Here is an 18354-nt window from a genome sequence, read left to right on the forward strand (position 1 = left end):
ACAGTTGCCTATTCCTCTCCTATCTCCCAATCCAAGTTAATGATGTCTTTAAAGGCTCAAAACTAGATGTGTCTAACCAAGAAATAAGTCTTCACATATGAGTATTTTAGAGTCTGTAAAACGCTATCATATATGATGTTATTTCAGTGTTAAAAATCAAATGGTAGGTTGCACAGGCAGCATTTCTGCCCACCAGCAGATGAGGAAGCCGGTGCATGGGGAGTTACGTGATTTAAGTTGCACCACCGATGTCTCACGTCCCTGGACCTCGCTTTCTAGACTCCCAAGCCCTCCACCCCCAGGCTGGGCTGCTTATGGAGGCTGCTACACTTCTAGTTGTCTCCATCCCACCTTGGAGAAGAGGATAATGCTCCACAAGCTAGAATTCAGGTCCTCTATGTGCCTGGTTAGTCTGTGTATCCAAGGTTCAGGATAGGTGAATATGAATTCCTAAATCAGCAGGTGTCATAGGATGGGGACTTAGAGACCCAAGGTAAGGAACCAGCAGGTGACTTAGATACCAGGCATTTACTTTTAAGACTTCACATCCTTTCGTTTAAGACGATTAACAGCAGGGCTCTAAGCCCTCTAAATTATCCATTGACTTTCTTAGACTGTCTCGGCTGAGTGTCTAAATCCCCCTAAATTAAGCCCCTATGGAGAGAGAGCCGTTTTACTCACGACCACATTGACGCTGAACTGTGGACCTGCCAATCTTGCCTGATTGGTGGTGTTTTCTTTGTCTACCCCCTTGGTAGCAGTAACACTCTCCTTAAAGTCTAAGGAAACATAAGTCCCAAGGTTTCACTAAGAATGACCTGCTTGATCTGCTTAGTGCTCATGGTGGCTCGCTGTGAAGAATTTATGTCCATATATTCTTATATGTGTGTGTGTATGTACACATATACATACACATGCACACACGTATACATACATATATAATGTTAAATACCAATGAAAAGATGAAAAGTTGTGGAGCCAATAACTTGATCACCTACAACAAGGTGAAATGGATTGAGGTCTAACCCAGAGGCTGCAATGTTTGGGGCCCAAGTCTCATCTAAATCTCTTATAATATTGTGAAGGGAAAAGAAGAAAATTTACCTACATCTTCTGTTTGATCTGTTACCATTTTTCATTTCATTTTTGAAAATACCTAGCAAAATACATACTGTCAAGTTAGACCATCTCGGGATCTAGGTAGGGTACTATGCGCCTGGTCAGGTGACCAAAGACCCACCCTGAGCCATGTACTCACCTCCACCACAATCCCCAAGTCCTTGACATAGTCTTTCTCAGTCTGTACCAGCTCATTCAGGACAAACCTGAGCAGGAGATTAAGAACAATGAGGGTTCCTTTTCACTGTGAGGCAGGAATTCTTTACACAAGTTCACAGTTAAGTGACTTTGGCGCTTCTATGACAAGACTGCGCAGATGCCACACTGGCCATGTGCTGACTGGGGATCCCTGTACAGGGGGCTCCCGCTGAGGAGCTGAGGGCACTGAGGCCGAGGGGCTTTCCCAGAGGGCACGCAACAGCCAAAGAACAACGTCACCACCCAGTCATCTTCTTCCTACTCTTTATGCTTCCCCCCTCTCACCTCTAACTGAACAGCTGTATCGACACAAAGACTAATAGCCACTTTGCAAAAGTGGGTTATGAAAGCTTTGAGGCCAAAGGATCAGCAGGAGGCTTATCCTCCTTCATGTCAGCTCTATCCTCTGCTTAAGACGGAGAGAAAGACATTTGTGTGCTAAGCAACCTTTGGGTCTCAGAGACACTGTCACCAAGTGAAGTGTTTGAGATACAGAAGTTACAATTATTTAGACAGGTGTCCACAGTAACTGGCCTGCAAAATCCCCAGTCAAGGCCAGAAAGACTGACTGTAGACGGTCCCTAATCACCACTTTCAATGTGGCCACCTCCCCACTCCCAACCAGACGTGGGATTTAACCACTACAAGGACATTGACTTTCTTGGTTTTTTTCTTGTTAACCATTTCCTCTTCTTAGAGTGTTTGCTTTTGTGTTAGTTGCTTCATCTGGGTTTCCTCAAGCTTGGAGACAGTAAATACTGTAAGCTCTGGTTTATGTAGGTAAATATTGAGGCTGTACTGCCCAGGATGACAACATGGGCAGCAAAGCTGGGATCTGAACCCAGTGGTATCAGAGTCCAAAGGCTCTTTTCTTTCACTGTTGCCTGCTGCCTGGATAAACTACTCAGACTGGCTCTCTGGAGTCGCTAAGGCATCCAATACTTCTTTCTTTCTGTCCAGGCAGTAAAGGGCTGGACCTAAAACACACATGGCTGGGAGTTCCCATCCTGGCTCAGTGGTAATGAACTGGGCTAGTATCCATGAGGATGTGGGATTGATCCTGGCCTTGCTCAGTGGGGTTAAAGATCTGGTGTTGCCATGAGCTGTAGTGTAGGTTGCAGATGTGGCTCAGATCTGGCATTGCTGTGGCTGTGGTGTAGACCAGCAGCTATAGATCCAATTTGACCCCTAGTCTGGGAACCTCCATATGCCATGGGTATGGCCCTATAAAGACCAAAATAAACAAACAAACAAACAAACAAACCACATATGGCTGCGCACAAGGGCAGGGCAGTTGTAAGCAGCTTACTGGAGCCAGACTTGTACTATCTAAGTTTGAAGGACTTTTGTCTGGGCCCACACAACCACTTTTTAGCAGAAGGGATCATGTTCTGGTATGTCCAAGAGGAGCCCCAACACAAGGGTGGTAGCTGTTCTGAGTCCAGGAAGCAAGTCATCTGAAATTCTTGTTCCACACAGCAGAGAGAAATCACCGAATCCTGGGGCCCGGAGCCTCAGGGCCCTGGGTAGGAGGCAAGAGGCACATTCACTTCTTATCAGCGCACCCTGCACTTCCAACCAGCTCCCTCTCTCTAATACACACAGTGATGTGTTTTAGGCCACAGGAAAGAACTGGCAAGGCCAAATAAAAGCATTTAAATATATCTTTAGTATGGTCTGAATTACAACTGGGAAGAAAGTGGTTAAAAGAAAACCCACAGGAAAGTTAGAGTAGGAATTTGGGGCTAGAAGGGCCTCCTGGAGAGGAAGTCCAGCTCCCTGCCTCCGAATGGTATTTCTATCCTAAGCTAACTGCTGACAGTGAAGGCTGGCCTGGGCTTGCCAGCCTCTAGGGAAGTGGATTGGACTAGGTGCTGCTAGGGGACCTGGCATCTCCTCCCTTGAAGAGCTGATGAAATATTTGGGGAGATAATGACACATTAAAAGACATTCTGAAAAAATACAGACAAGATTTAAACTACCTGCAACTCAAGGCAGAGCACAATTAATTGCCAAATAAATTGGACTGACAATAAAGCAGTAGTTTGCATGTTCAGTTCTTATGAGTGAAGGTTATTTACAAAGTAAATGTTATTCTTTGGTCCAACTAAATTTCTTCCAGCTACAGGTCAGACCCACTTTTGACCTCTATCCATCACAATGGTAGGGAATGGCTAGTCTTCCACTGAAAAATCTCTTAGAGCCTTAGCACTGGCTGTTCCCTGTGCTGAAAATACATTTCCTCCATGGCTAAAGGCTAATTCCTTACCTCTTCCAGGTCTTTGCAAATGTCAAAAATATTTACAACTGCAACACGGCCTCATCTATACTCCTAATCTCCCTTACTATTTTTCCTTTCTTCCCAGGCTGTAGCATAGCACACAATTTCTTTTAAATTTTGTTTATTGTGTGATTTCTCCCATTAATATGTAAACTTGGTTCTTCTGTTGTTATTGTTTGTTTTATTCACAATATACCCCAAGCACTTGGTAAATAATAGGTGTTCAACAAATATTTGTTGAATAAATGAGTGACTAAAACTCGAAGACAATCAAGACTATTCTTGGCTTTTTTTCTTCCCCGGGACAAATAACTGTTTTCATCTTTTTTTTCCCCATGGATCTCCATTTAACCCTTTGAGATCCTACTGGGTTGAGTCTCAGTTCTCTATGCTCCTCAGCCTCCAGCCTCACACAGAGTTTACAGTTAAACATCTACACATCTTCTCTTTCATTGTGACCATAAGTCACAGCAGGATAGAATAAGGGGAAGATACAGTAAGAGGAATGAGTCATTCTAACAGCTGGATTTTTCACATCGCTCAGGATGTAGAGATATGTGGAGTTGGGCAAGAGAGTGAGAAGAGATGGGTAATGGGTAAAAGAGGAAAGAAACTTTTGCCTGTTAGAGCAAAATAAGACAATTTGTGTCTGAAAGCAAGACAATGACTTAAATGATGGTTCGCGGGCCAATTTACAAAAGTAGTGATGGGTTTTGTCAAGGACCACCTGTCCCTTCAAAGGTCACCTCCCTGATATAAGCTTTCACTTCCTGATATGTTTGACTTTGACTTGGCAAGACTAGAAGATCAGCTCCGACTCTTCCTCGTCTATTTGAAAACAACCTGAGAAGCTAAGAAAAGCCAACTTTTACAAGTCCTAAGAAATTTCCCTTTGGGGATGGTATTTCTTTACCTCTATTCTATTCTTACCTCTATTCTATTTTTGAGGTTCCTCTGAACAACCCTAAAGCTAAGGGGATAAATATGGAAATAGAGCACCTACACATGCCACTTGCTCATTTCCACTAGGAGGTGACAGCCCTGCTCTGGGGCCAGGCCCTGGCTGTGATATTTCCTAGGAAAGAGTCATAAATGGTCACTTTGCCTCTTTCTGGGCAACAGAAGGACCTGGCCTCATTATTTTTGCTAATCTTCATGTCTACGACCAGGCTAAAGGAGTGACGAGTTTGAGGGAGGAGAGAAGGCAAATTAGCAGCAGGGAGGGCCCTTTTATATCTGCCTATCCCATTCTCACTGTGCTTACCATCTTTCACACATTGAGCTATGTCCGAGACTAATCATTAGCAGCTCTGCTTCCAACACTGAGTCAAACCCTAAACAAGAAAACTGAAGTTTCAGAGGAATTGCGGTTTTGCGTTAATGGTCTGCTATCTTCTTGATCAAATCAAGTACTAGAAGTTTGACTTCACATCAGGGTGGATAACTCAAACCCTGCATAACATTTGGGCTCTTATGAAATGGACCACAATGTGAGTTGTGTTTACCCCTAACTGTTCAAAAGGTAAAGAGGTTCCCTTGGAACACAGCCCACAGAGAAATAAGTCAGGCAGAAAAAGGTAAATACTCTGTGATATCACTTACATGTGGAATCTAAAAAATAAACAAACTAGTGAATATAACCAAAAGGAAAGAGGCTCACAGTTATAGAAAACAAACCACTGGTGACCAGTGGGGAAAGGGAAGCAGGAAGGGGGCAAGGTAGAGGGAGAGGATTAAGAGGTACAACTGTTATGTAGAAAATAAATAAGCTTCGGAGTTCCCATCGTGGTGCAGCGGAAACAATCCAACTAGGAACCATGAGGTTGCAGGTTCGATCCCTGGCCTCGCTCAGTGGCTTAAGGATTGGGCATTGCCATGAGCTGTGGTCAGACATGGCTTGGATCTGACATTGCTGTGGCTATGGTGTAGGCTGGCAGCTGTAGCTCTGATTCGACACCTAGCCTGGGAACCTCCAGATGCTGTGGGTGCAGTCCTAAAAAAAGAAAAAAAAAGAAAAAAAAAAAGAAAAGAAATAAGCTTCAAGGCTATATTGGACAGCAAAGGGAATAGAGCCAATATTTTATAAGGACTATAAATTGAATATAACCCTGAAGAATTGTGAAACACTATGTTGTACACCTATAACTTATATAATATTGTATATCAACTATATTTCAATTTAAAAAATTGGGTTGTAAAAATAAATCCCCAAAACAGAAAATAAATATCACTATATAAAAGTTAAAAAAAGTAAATAAAACTTTTGGAAAAGAAGTGGAGCTTGAATCAATCCTGGCAGCCCTTTTCCTATACCATTCCTTTCTTCTACCTGGGGAAATATTTCCTTAGATGAAACTCCATCAGACTTTCTACTGTGGCTTCTTTCATAGGAAGCCATAGTAATGGCTCCACAGTTCCTTGACCTTTGCTGTTTTCTTTTCATCAGTATGTTTAAAATTGCTAACAGACCTTGGTTATAACCACACTTGGTCAGGAATAGCCTCTATCTCACAGAAACTATTTCAGCTAAAAATTCTTCAAGCCAGTGCCCCCTGTTGATCAATGCCACACTGTACAAACCCAGGTCACCTTTACCGAGAACAGATGGTATCCATGGAAACAGTGTGGGCATCTCTAATTCTCCCCAACCTGCCAGGACCCTTGCCCCTTGTCCACTGCACGCACGTGCACCAGGCTGGAATCTGGGGAAGCCACTTACATCCTGCCTCTCAGGGCCTTGGCTTTCTGTTCTTCTTCCAGGTTTCTAGGAGGTGTGGGCGGGGTCATGCCCTCATTCAGGCAGCCTGTGGGGTCTTTCAAACTCCCCCGGTATGAGCCCCCTTCCAGACTCTGAAAAAAGAAAAAGAAACAGCCTTAGAGACGTGTATATGGGAAGGTTGTCTGGACGCCCTCATGCCCCCCAGCTCAGCCACAGCCACCTTGGTAGATCAGTCACCAAGGCTGCTCTCACTGAACCTCAGTGAGGCACCAGGAAGCCAGAGACCCCACCTTCCTGCAGCAGGGAGCCCAGAGCTGCCGCCTTCTCAGGCAATCAGGATGTATTTGGCGTTAGGCAGGGGCTGCCAATTCCCCCAGACATAATGAATATTGTCAAAGTGACTGATCTCTGGGTAAGAGCTCCAGAGAGAAAGCGAATCATTGCAATTCTACACCAAACATTCAGTTAGAACAGAAAATCAGTTGCAGGATTACCACATGTGAACTGACGAGGGGAGGGGAGTGAGAGGAGAATTTGCTTGGTAAAGTCATGTTTGTTAAACTAGCTACAGTTTTCTCTGAGGATGCCAATGAGATGTGGATAAGAAGAGGTAAACAGATTTTGCTGTTTACCTCAAAATACTAATGTGATAAATATACTAATTCACACTGCCTTGTTATATGTTCAATAAAAACTGAAACAAATTAATATCTCTATATTCTGTAATGTCTAAACACCAACTGGATAGATTATGTAGACAATAAAATGATAATCATGAAGACTGTGGCAACATGTGAACATAGCAATAGTAGCTGTAGCAATAGATGTTTTCTAGAAACATCTTTGCCAAGGTTATTTACCAAGGGCTTTCTTTAGTTTATTAATGCCTTTCATCTCTTTTAATTAAGGTGCTGCAGGACTGAGAAACAAATTAAAGGGATTAATATGTTACTCTAGAAAGAGCTAAGGGTAAAGGATTCTAATCCCAGCTCTGCTAGTTCCTGAATGATCTTAAGTGAGAAGCTAAAATCATTCCATGTTTCAGTTTTTCTCAATTTTCAAATTGGGCCCCTCCTTTGTACAGATCTCTAAGGAAGAGGCAGAGACATAAGTTGTACATGCTCCTGAAAGACTAAAAATGCTCTCTAATGGTGAGTTCCCCCACTTCCTCCATGGATGGAATGATTAAACAATAGGGATACAAAAAATGGGGTCAATCTTAACATTTTTATAAGTGCTGTATTAGAAAGAGGACACAGTGACACATTTTATTTTGCAAATTGGCATTAACCATGTGGATAAACAGTAAAACAAGATCAAAGTCAAGGTGGGCAACTGTAAAACTAATATGAGAGAGTAATCCAAACTATCCATACAAGATGCCTGTCTACTACAGCCACTGCTGTAGGAAAAGGAAAGGCTTTGAACACATCAGTCCTAAGGTTAAAGTCACAAAAATCAAGAAGTGCCCCTGAAGGGAGTAGTAACAAAAGGCTTCAGCATGGACTTAAACAACTTGAACTTGAAGTACCTGTCATGAACTCACTTAGCTGCTGTATTTCAAGATAGGCTGAGGAGAGGTAGGAAAAGTCCAGGGGAATGAAACAAAAAGCAAATGAGGTGACCGATGGGCCATTATTCGAGAACAGGCAGGGGACATTAGAATTGGAGGCTGAAAAACTTAAAGCTGAGAAGAGATGTCAACCTTATTTTCCTCCACCCCACCCCCAAATCAACAGAATGTGCCAAGGGCCAAACATGAATCTGTCACTAACCCTAGAAACCAGCATTAAGAGGACAGGGTTTTCATTCAAGCTTGAGAGAGGGAATTTCTCTTAACTTGAAATGAAGGTATTTCACAGAACAAGCAATCAACCATGGGACGTTGTCCTCCAGAGAAGCAGCCTAGGCTAAAAATATAGAAAGGTCAAGAAGAGTTGAGCTAAATTTATAGATTCAGGATCTGTAACCAGTTATTAAGGAAATGAGTGTCTGGCGCTGAGGCTTGACAAGCCACTGGACAGATAGGTTTTCCAATGACATGTGACATATCCCCTGGTGCCATCACCAGAGACAGGCTTCCTAGGCAGATGGACCCAGCTGGTGACTGATCTGATTATATGCCTTTTACTTCCCTTCTCCCTGTCCCCACTTTCCTGTTCCAGCCTTTGTTCTGCAGCCTGTTGGCTGGCAGAGTGCTGGCTGACATCTCTGCTACAAGGCCCTTCTTGGACCATTCAGCTTGGTGTGGTCCACTTGCAACTATCCTACATCTAAGGTATCCAAAGTGCTTGCACAGGGAAGTATGTTCCATCTCCTCCTGCCCAACCTGTTACATGACCAAAGAAGCCCAGGCTTCCTCTGAGGAAGGACTCTCTGGGATGGAGCTGAGGAAGGCAAGGGCAGTGAGGGAGGAAGAAAAGGGAAATACAAGGGTTGGCTAAGCTGTCTGCTGGAAATCTGTCTCAAATAATGCTGTTGGCTGTAAATGTTTCTCTTAATTCAAGAGTGATTTCCTCTGAGGACCTGGCTACCTGTGCTAGACCTGGGCTATGGGGTCCGAGCCAAGGGCAACTATGAGTGACCTGCAATTGTCTGTGCTGTTCCCCTAGGGACACAGGAGGTGATGGCTGGTTGATGAGTAGTGGGCTGTGCAGTCACAGGAAGGACTTCTGCTCTCTCTGGGCCTCCAGCCACAACAGTTTCAATAGACAAAAAAAAAGACATACAAAGGAGGGCACAACAAATGTTGCAAATGGGTGTTCCTGTAGTTGGTGCAAGTCCAAGGAAAAGAAATGCAAATAGAATTCAAAAAAGTAGACCAAGTATAGAAGAAGGCTGTTGCCACAATAAAAAATGAACACATCCCCTGTCAGCTGGGTCTTGGAGCACATAAAACGCCCTTCCTCTGGGCTCTTATAAGCACATTTTACACATCTCTGAACAGCATTCATTATACAGTGTTGTGACTCATCATATCTTTGTACTCAAGCAAATTATTGTGCTTCTACTACTTGCTGAGTATTTGCAAAGTGCTGGAGAAATGAAGATCGATAAGATGATCCCCTGCCCACCATAACCTAAGCCACCATGGGCATCCTTCTAGACAGGAGGGGTATCATGGAAGATGAAAAAAAAGAGCAGGCAGCAGGTGGCTCTATGGTGGGGTGTGGAGGGAAGGAAAAGGCTTAATGGAAAGAGGCAATGCTTGAACTGAGTATTGAGAAATGGAAAGGATTTCGCTGGGTACACCAATGGGAGGACGTTCCAGGCAGGAGGAGTACTGTGAGTAAAGGGTCAGGTTGTGAAACTACACAGGGCAGCCTGAGAAGCTTAAAGCTGCCTGGTATAGGTAGGATACAGAGTGTGAAGTGGGGGAGAGGTGGATTGGTTGGTGACTGCGTGCTATGTGAGCTGGGGGCATGGGTACTGGGGAAAGAAGAAGTAGGGAGTGAAACAGTCAGGCCTTTAGAAGCATGCAGGATCAGCTCTTAAGGAGCCTTGTGTGTAATATGTAATCTGCAAACCCCCCAAATCACTATGCTGTATACTTGCAACCAACACAAGATTGTAAGTTGACTATGCTTCAATTAAAAAAAAGGAAGTAAAGGCTTTACCTACTACTTTTTTCTCTTCTTTTAAAAATTTTTTTGGCTACACCCGCAGCATGTGGAAGTTCCCAGGCCAGGGATCAAATCTGAGCCACAGCAGTGACCCAAGCCACTGCAGAGACAATGATGCATCCTTAACCTGCTGTACCACAGTGGAGACTCCAGAAAGATCAGTCTGAAAGCTCCTAAAAGCTTTTTTTGTGACTTGGAAAAATGCTTCTGATATGACAGTTAAGGAAAACAGAACTTGAATTTTATATACTCTGTAATTAATTACATCATTTTAATCTTTCAGGATCTCCCATTGACCTGCAGCGCAGGACTCAGCAATATGACAGTTAAGGAAAACAGAGCTTGAATTTTATATACTCTGTGATTAACTCCATCATTTTAAAAGGTGTCTAAAAGAAAATATATCTAAATTTTAACATTGAACATGCCTAGATGATATTATGAGATAGAATTTGTGTTTAAACTCTGGTTATTTTTCCAACTTTTCTTGAATGAGCATATAATGCTTTCATTAGTCAAAAAGAACTATTAAAAGTTTTCTTTTTTTAAGAAAAGATCTTTTTTTTTAAAAAAGAAAAGATCCTTCCAGCATTCATGTGAAGAGACATCAGGTTAAAATCAGTGAGGAAATGTTTGCAATAGTCCAGGCAGGAGAGGATTCTGAGCATCAGCCCTAGACTCTGAGCTCCACTAGGGAAGGTTCTGTGTTGGCAGGCTGGCACATAGTAGGACTCCAAGCATTTACTGAGTGTAACTCAATAAAGAGTTTTATATAAAACTCTTGGGGAGAGGTCAAAGCTCACCTGATGAAACAATAGGTAAGTTTCTGGTCCAGCACCACCTACCACACCTACCACATCAACCTCTCAGCTGCCCCACCCCTTTATAAAAATTAATATAAAATCCCGACTAAGAAAGTATTAGAGGTTAGTCATTCCCAGGCAAACTGGAGGTAAGGGTAGGGAAGACATTTTACAGCAGAAAAACTGAAGTCTGGATTTTTCAGGCAAATGACAGCACAGGTTTGTGACTTTGGGTGAACTACTCCTGGTGGAAATCTAAACTATTCTTTTTTAACAAGCTTGGGAATCTTTTCCACAGATGGATGCTAGAGGAACTTAGCATCGTATCTACACTGGATACGGTGGGGCCATTATTTCCTCTATCGGGACTATGAACTTCGGTTAACTCTGCTTTTGACAAAACAAGCTGATTCATCTAAAGGAGGACAAAGCACACACACAAATGCAGGCTGGCCCCAGCCATGTTCTGTGGCTCACAGGCTGAACTAGGGAGGTGAACGCTGCCAAGGTAGGAGAACCAGAGGATGGAAAGTCTCTCTGAGGCAGGTGGGACTGATTCTCAAGATGCCAGGCCACCACATAGATAGACTAAATAAGCATTCAGTCCTGGTCAGCCCCTTCCCTAAAGACAGGATTTTCAGCCAAAGGTTCATCTGTGCCATCCTGAGCTTAAGGAACTACTGTGATGTGCCACTTGAAGACAGGAGCTCAGGGGGGAGGCTCTCTTACTAGAGGTCTCATATTTCATCTCAGGCAGGTGAGAGAATCCTGGGTTGTTTAGAGGTACACTCAGTTCCCACCAGGAAGCCAGGAAGCTCTTGTTCCTCAAGCTTGAGGAATAAAACTAAATCATAGATTGTTAAGCTATTACCCTGCAACATTCACCCGGCCTACTGATCCATTGACTAACAAATACGGTGACCCTGTGTTCAGGGTGTGACTACAGAAGATAAAGTATGACTGGTTCCCTTTCCCTGCCCTTTACAATGCAAATGAGGTGGCTGGGAGCTAACAGCTGTGGGCTGTTCACTTATCAGCTTACAAAGAGCATTCACACCTTAGTCAGTCTTCATCATAACTCTGTTGAGATTAGCTTCAGGTAGACAGAATGATCATTGTTATTCAAAAAGATACATGAATCCCAGTGTTCATAGGAGCACTACTCACAATTGCCAAGACATGGAAGCAACACTGACAGGTGGAACGCAGAAAGATGTGGTACATATATACAATGGAATACCACTCAGCTATGGAGAAGAATGATACCATGTCATCTGCACCAACATGGATGGACCTAGCGATTATCAGACTAAGTGAAATAAGCTAAATAAGGACAAATATATATGATATCACTTATCTATGGAATAAAAAAAAGATACAAATGAATTCATTTATAATATAGAAATAGACTTACAGACATAGGAAAAAACTTATGGTTTACCAACAGGGAAAGGAGGAGGAAGGGTAAATTAGGAGGTTGGGATTAACAGGTATGCACCACTAATACATAAGACAGATAACCAACAAAGACCTACTGTATAACGCAGGGAGCTATATTCAATATTTTGTAATAACCTATAAGGGAAAAGAATCTGAAAAAGAATATGTGTGTGTGTATAACTGAATCACTGTGTTGTATACTTGAAACTAATACAACACTGTGAATTGACCATACGTCAATTAAAAAAAATCATTGTTGATAAGTGAAATAAAAGAGAGGCCCAAGTAGACTAAGTAGGTTGCCCAAGGCCACACAATAAGTGGCAGAGGCAGCACTAATACCTAGGTCTTCTGATTCCTTACATAGCAGCAGCAGCAGCAGCAGCAGCACCATCAGTATATCTGTCTAGGGAAAACTTCAGTAAAAATCACCCAGGAAAAGCAGGGGGAGTCCTTAGTCCTGGCTTAGAGTTAAAGATAATACTTTAAGACAAAACCCAGAAAAAGTGTTTGAGCTCTATTTGGGGGGAGGCTCTCGGTAAACAAAAGTATTGATTAAAGACCAAGGCTGGCAGGTGAGATCTCAGAGGCGTCCATTATGTCCAGAGGGACTCACTCGAGGAGTTTCCAAGGGTCTTTGGGGTTTTACCTGCACTGCAGCTGAGTGAGGACCTTCTGTCCTGGTTCTCAAACAGCAGCTCTCCAGCAGCAGAGAGCCCAACTCCTGGGGGAGTAGCTTTGGTGTAGTCATGACCATATGATCCTAAAGCACCAAGGGCAGCTTTAGGACTCAGGGACAGAAGGCATCTCATGGCTTCTGGGCAGAGCTTGGGGGCCAAATGATTCTAACAATAGAATCTGGTGTCATCTCTTGAGCAACCAAAAAAAGAAAGCAGAAAGAATCTAAGCCCTAGAAATGATGTCCAAGTATGCTAGATGTGCCTGTAACATTTCCAGACTGTTAACTGGGCAGGACCTTATTTTTTCTTCTTATACTGAACTGATTTCCATCCATGGGTTCTGTCCTCTGGAGCCACCAAGAGGGAGACTTGTCCTTCCTCCCCATGGCAGGGCTCAATTATTAGAAGATAGCTCTTGTGTCTTCTCTTTCCTAACTTCTTCCAATACTTAACCTCAGCTTCTTCAACTTTCTTTCCAATGACACGGACCACATGGTATTGGTTACTTCTTCCAGGGCCCTTCCATTGAGCTCAAGAACATTTTAGAATGCTGAGTTCAGAACCTAATGCATGACTCAGCCACAAATTTTGACAGGCGTGGTCTGAAGGGCTTGGCGTACAATGGGCTATTACGCCCCTTGAGCTGTATGTTCTACTTTGATTAACCCAGCCTATGACCACACTGGCTATTTTGGCAGCTTGCACACAGTTTTTTTTTTTTTTTTTGCTTTTTAGGGCCACACCCATGGCATGTGGAGGTTTCCAGGCTAGGGGTCAAATCGAAACTACAGCCGCCAGCCTACACACAGCCACAGCAACACCAGATCCTTAACCCACCAAGCGAAGCCAGGGATCACATCTGAAACCTCATGATTCCTAGTCTGATTCATTTCCGCTGTGCCATGATGGGAACTCCCACACAGTCACATTTATAGTCAAATCAAAACTCCAGAACTTTCTGGGGCTTGAGAGCATACCCTCTTCTAGGCTAGCTTATTCCTAATGAGGAATAGGTATACCAGTCTCAGACGTGAGGACGAAACTCAGTATTCTCAAATACAGCTGAGGAAGCCAGCCCCTACCGATGCTCTGTCACTAGCCTACTGTGGACATGTATTGGGATGGGAAAAGAGAAAGTAGAGGAAAAGAGAAAGGATCGGATTTGGTAAGAAGATTCCAAGAAACCTAACCACTGCTCTCACATTCCTGTCCATGACTCTGGCTTGGTTTTATATGTTTGGCCAAAGAAATCTCTATAATTCTGGGCTCACTGCAGAGCCTCAAAAAGTAGCTATTTGGCGAAGAAGTTAAAGCCCTTATTATGGTAAAATTACTGCCAAAAGGCCATTCATCCAATACCTATTTGTTGAGAGCCTGTTAGAGGACTGAACAGTTCCAGGATTATCCTACACTCCCTCTGCTCTGGGACGTTTGCTCTTGTGAGACTTCTCAACATCCTCACTCACCTGTTTAACACCTGACCTACTGATCACACAAACCAGAGGCCCATGGATGCTCCCGACAGGTCTAAGGTGAACCGTAGCAGCAGGAAAGTGGTAATCCAAAATACAAAAAAATACAGAGTTTTGGAAACGTGTTTTCTGGTGGAAATGCAGATGACTTGTACATACTAATAAAAGGAGGAGGAAATGGAGTTCCCGTCGTGGCTCAGTGGTTAATGAATCCAACCAGGAACCATGAGGTTGTGGGTTCAATCCCTGGCCTTGCTCAGTGGGTTAAGGATCCGGTGTTGCCGTGAGCTGTGGTATAGGTGGCAACTCCATGGCATTGCTGTGGCCCTGGTGTAGGCCGGCAACTACAGCTCCGATTAGACCCCTAGCCTGGGAACCTCCACATGCCACAGAAGCGGCCCTAGAAATGGCAAAAAAAGACCAAAAAAAAAAAAAAAAAAAGGAGGAGGAAATAACGTCCTGAGGGACTAATCATCTAGCTGCAGGGTGGGGGGCGGGTAAGCTGCAAGTAAAAAGATGAAGATATTTTAACAGATAACACAACAGGACCATCCAGAGAAGTGGGGACATTCCAGAGAAGTGGGGTGGTATGAACAGAAACTTGGGGGAGGACAGTCAAGTGCACGTTTGGGGATAGTGAAGAAAACAATTTGGTTGGAGCAGAGTTCATCAACCAGAATAATGTGTGGATGCTGGAAAGGAAGGTTGGAGAATAGGCACAAAATATTAGACTGCTGGGTAAGTATGGCATTTACGGGCCAGGGATTTCTAAACTTTGATTATACTCTTCAATTAGTAAACACAATTTTGGCCATGCACTCCCCAAACATGAAACTTATTTAAAAATTGTGTTTTTGGACTTTCCTTGTGGCCTGCAGCATAATCGTTCAGTGTTGTCACTGCTACAACTCTGGTTCAATCCCCGGCCCTGGAGCTTTCACATGCCGTGGGTGTGGCCAACCAAAGAAAAAAACTGTATTTCTGTACTCCTGCTTTATCCTAATGCACATAGTAAAACGTACTCAAAAGTTTAAAAATGAGTTAAAGAGAATCTAATATTTTCTTTTAGCACTTCAAAAAACCATCTTGTGTACCCTAAATTGGAGACTATTGCTTGTGTTGGCAAGAGGGAAGCAGTGAGCCCTTGCTGAGGCAGTAAAAGAGAATGGAGCCTGGGAGGTGGATGGTGTGGAGGGGGATTAAGCAACCGCTACTCTGTGCATGAGGTCAGGGCCCATGCATAGGTGGTGAAACAGAAAACGCAAAAAAAAAAGGGGGGGATTAAAAAAACTACACACACACACACACACACACCACACACACACACACACTGGAATACTACTCAGCCATGAAAAAGAAAAAATAATGCTATTCACAGCAACATGGATACAACTAGAGATTTTTAACAATTATAGTTGATTTACAATGTTGTGCCAATTTCTGCTGTACAGCAAAGTGACCCAGTCATATATATATACACACACACATACACACATACATATATATGTATGTATGTATATAAACACATTCTTTTTTAATATCATCTCCATATATATATAAGAACACATCTTCTTAATCCATTCATCTGTTGATGGATATTTACGTTGTTTCCATGTCTTGGCTATTGTCGATAGTGCTGCTATGAACACAGGGGTGCACATATCTTTTTGAGTTGTAGTTTTGTCTGGATATATATTCAGGAATGGGACTGTTGGATCATATGATAATTCTATTCTTAGTTCTCTGAGGAACCTCCATACTGTTTTCCATAGTGGTTGTACCAATTTGCAAAAACTCCCATCCAATAGTGCAGGAGGTTTCAAAAAGGAATGACTCTTTAAGGAAAAACATTTTGAGTATGAAGAGTATTTATGGGTCAGTGTGGAGAGGAAAGGAGAGGAAGTGAGGCGTGATCAGGGAGATGGGCTTTGAAAAGTTAGTGCAGTGCCCATAAGAGCACTTGATTCCCTGCATTGAGACAGCGAGAGATGACAGGAGAGGAGACAACCTTCGGGAGTTTGTCACCAGCACTAAAAATACCTGCTAAATATATTTTTAAAAATTAAGATGGAACATAAGAAAGAAAAAGTCATGCGTTAATTTCACTGCTACTCTGTAAGTTGGGGTATTTAAAAAGGAAGTTACTGTAACCAAAGTTATGATCAGGCAGTTTTCCCTAGAAAGCAACCATCATTTTCCAAGTGGAAAAGGGTTTACATGGCACTGATTAATAGGGCTGTCCAGCAGAAGTCTGTCAGAAGCACAGACATTTATCCTAATGAGAGTTACAGGGAAGACCGAATGAGTGACATGGATGAGAGCAAAGGACAGGAAAATGCTTCAAACTGTCTCCCTGTAGTGACACACTTACGCGTGAAATTATGGGAGTAGAGGACTAGCCCTGTGCAAATGAGCTGTTCAACAGGTAGCTCTTTCACCAACATTCTGCCAAAACCTTGAATGAGCTCAGACTCATAACCCTTCCCTCCAACGGTCTGATAGGTCCAAGAGACAGTCACAGGCTAGACCCGTTTTCAGTGGTGCACACTCATGATGGGGATATTCACCATCTCCCTTAAGCTGGCATGAGGCAGCCACACATTTTGCCCATTTCCCTTTATGTTCAGCCATTTCCTTTTGCAAGATTTTGGAAGCTAAAAGACTATCTGAGGTCCTTGAATAAAATTACTCAGTGCTTTCAAAGATCCAATTCAAGCCTGTGTCTCAGCAGCAAAATCAGCTTCAGGGCTAAGGAGACACACATCAGTCACTGCCCAATCACCATTTCCCTACAGGCCGGTGGACCAGGCTTACAGGGAGGCTATTTTGTCTTGGATACTTTTCACCTCTCATCAATGCCACAATCCCAAAAGGATCTGTTAATTGCCCATGTCTATTCCCATATGAAGCCAAAAAGGACTCGGGGGTGCAGTGTTCTTAGAAACCATCATTAGCTGGAAATGATCCTACAGGAGGAATGAGGACAGGTGCAAAGGAGAACATGGCAGACAGAGGTCAGGCCCGGGGAGCCACAGGAAGTGAGACCCGCAGGACTGCCTCCAGGACCCCCACTTACCAGCTTGCTTTTGACCAACTGTTCTATTGCACTGACAAGGTCTGCAGCAGTAGGTACTTCGGTGGAAGCCTGCCGGGCTGCTAGCAAAGAGGAGGACTGCAAGACATTGAGCAGCAAAGGAAAAGCAGATTAGCGAGGAATGAGGAATAGCAATTAGGAAGCAACCCAGCAAGTCCAAAGCCCAAGGCGGGCAAGGAAAGCAAAGCTCTATGTTTAGAGGGAAGAGATGACAGAGGGAGACAGGGAATAGTGTGGGTGTGGGGCAGGCCTGCCTGATCCCTTGTCAGGAGTCCTGGCCAGCATCGAAGCAGGGCTGGGACAAGGATCTCCTTAGGCAGGCCTCCAGAAGAGCTGAGGGGAGGGGTCACTGGGTTCCCAGGAGGCCAAAGGGAATGGCTGCACCCACTGTCAGCGATGGGGGAGGGGGCAGACAGGACTTTGGTCACTACAGGGCTGCTCATTGCTGTTCCAGGAAATGAGGGGTCAATAAACCAGCTTCGAGTGGATGCAAAGATGACGAACTGTCCTTGCTTTACTTAGATGTATGTAGATCTTTGGAGCTCCCGTCGTGGCTCAGTGGTTAACAAACCCCACTAGCATCCAGGGAGACACAGGTTCGATCCCTGGCCTTGCTCAGTGGGTTAAGGATCTGGCATTGCCATGAGCTGTGGCGTAGGTTGAACACGTGGCTCAGATGTAGCATTGCCGTGGCTGTGACGCAGGCCAACAGCTGTAGCTCCGATTAGACCCCTAGCCTGGGAACCTTCACATGCCACGGGAGTGGCCTTAAAAAGGCCAGAAAAAAAAAAAGATGTATGCGGATCTTCAATATACATCATCATGTGTGTCAAGCAGCAATGCTAGGGGCAGGGTTCCTGGAGACCAGAAACTGCTTCTCCATTCACACACACACCCACACCCACCCACACACACTCCTCCACAA

At 43.8% G+C, this 18354-nt stretch overlaps 1 protein-coding gene across 1 annotated transcript in view; it reads right to left on the reverse strand.

The window, feature by feature from the left end:
- KALRN (kalirin RhoGEF kinase) overlaps window positions 1-18354 on the reverse strand; it is a 623278-nt gene that overhangs the window by 61805 nt on the left and 543119 nt on the right. The window contains 3 exon segments of the mRNA XM_021071254.1: window positions 1259-1325; window positions 6318-6448; window positions 17412-17507. Coding sequence (XP_020926913.1) covers window positions 1259-1325; window positions 6318-6448; window positions 17412-17507 — 294 coding nt within the window.

The sequence above is a fragment of the Sus scrofa genome, chromosome 13, assembly GCF_000003025.6.
Source record: "Sus scrofa isolate TJ Tabasco breed Duroc chromosome 13, Sscrofa11.1, whole genome shotgun sequence".
Lineage (NCBI taxonomy): Eukaryota > Metazoa > Chordata > Mammalia > Artiodactyla > Suidae > Sus > Sus scrofa.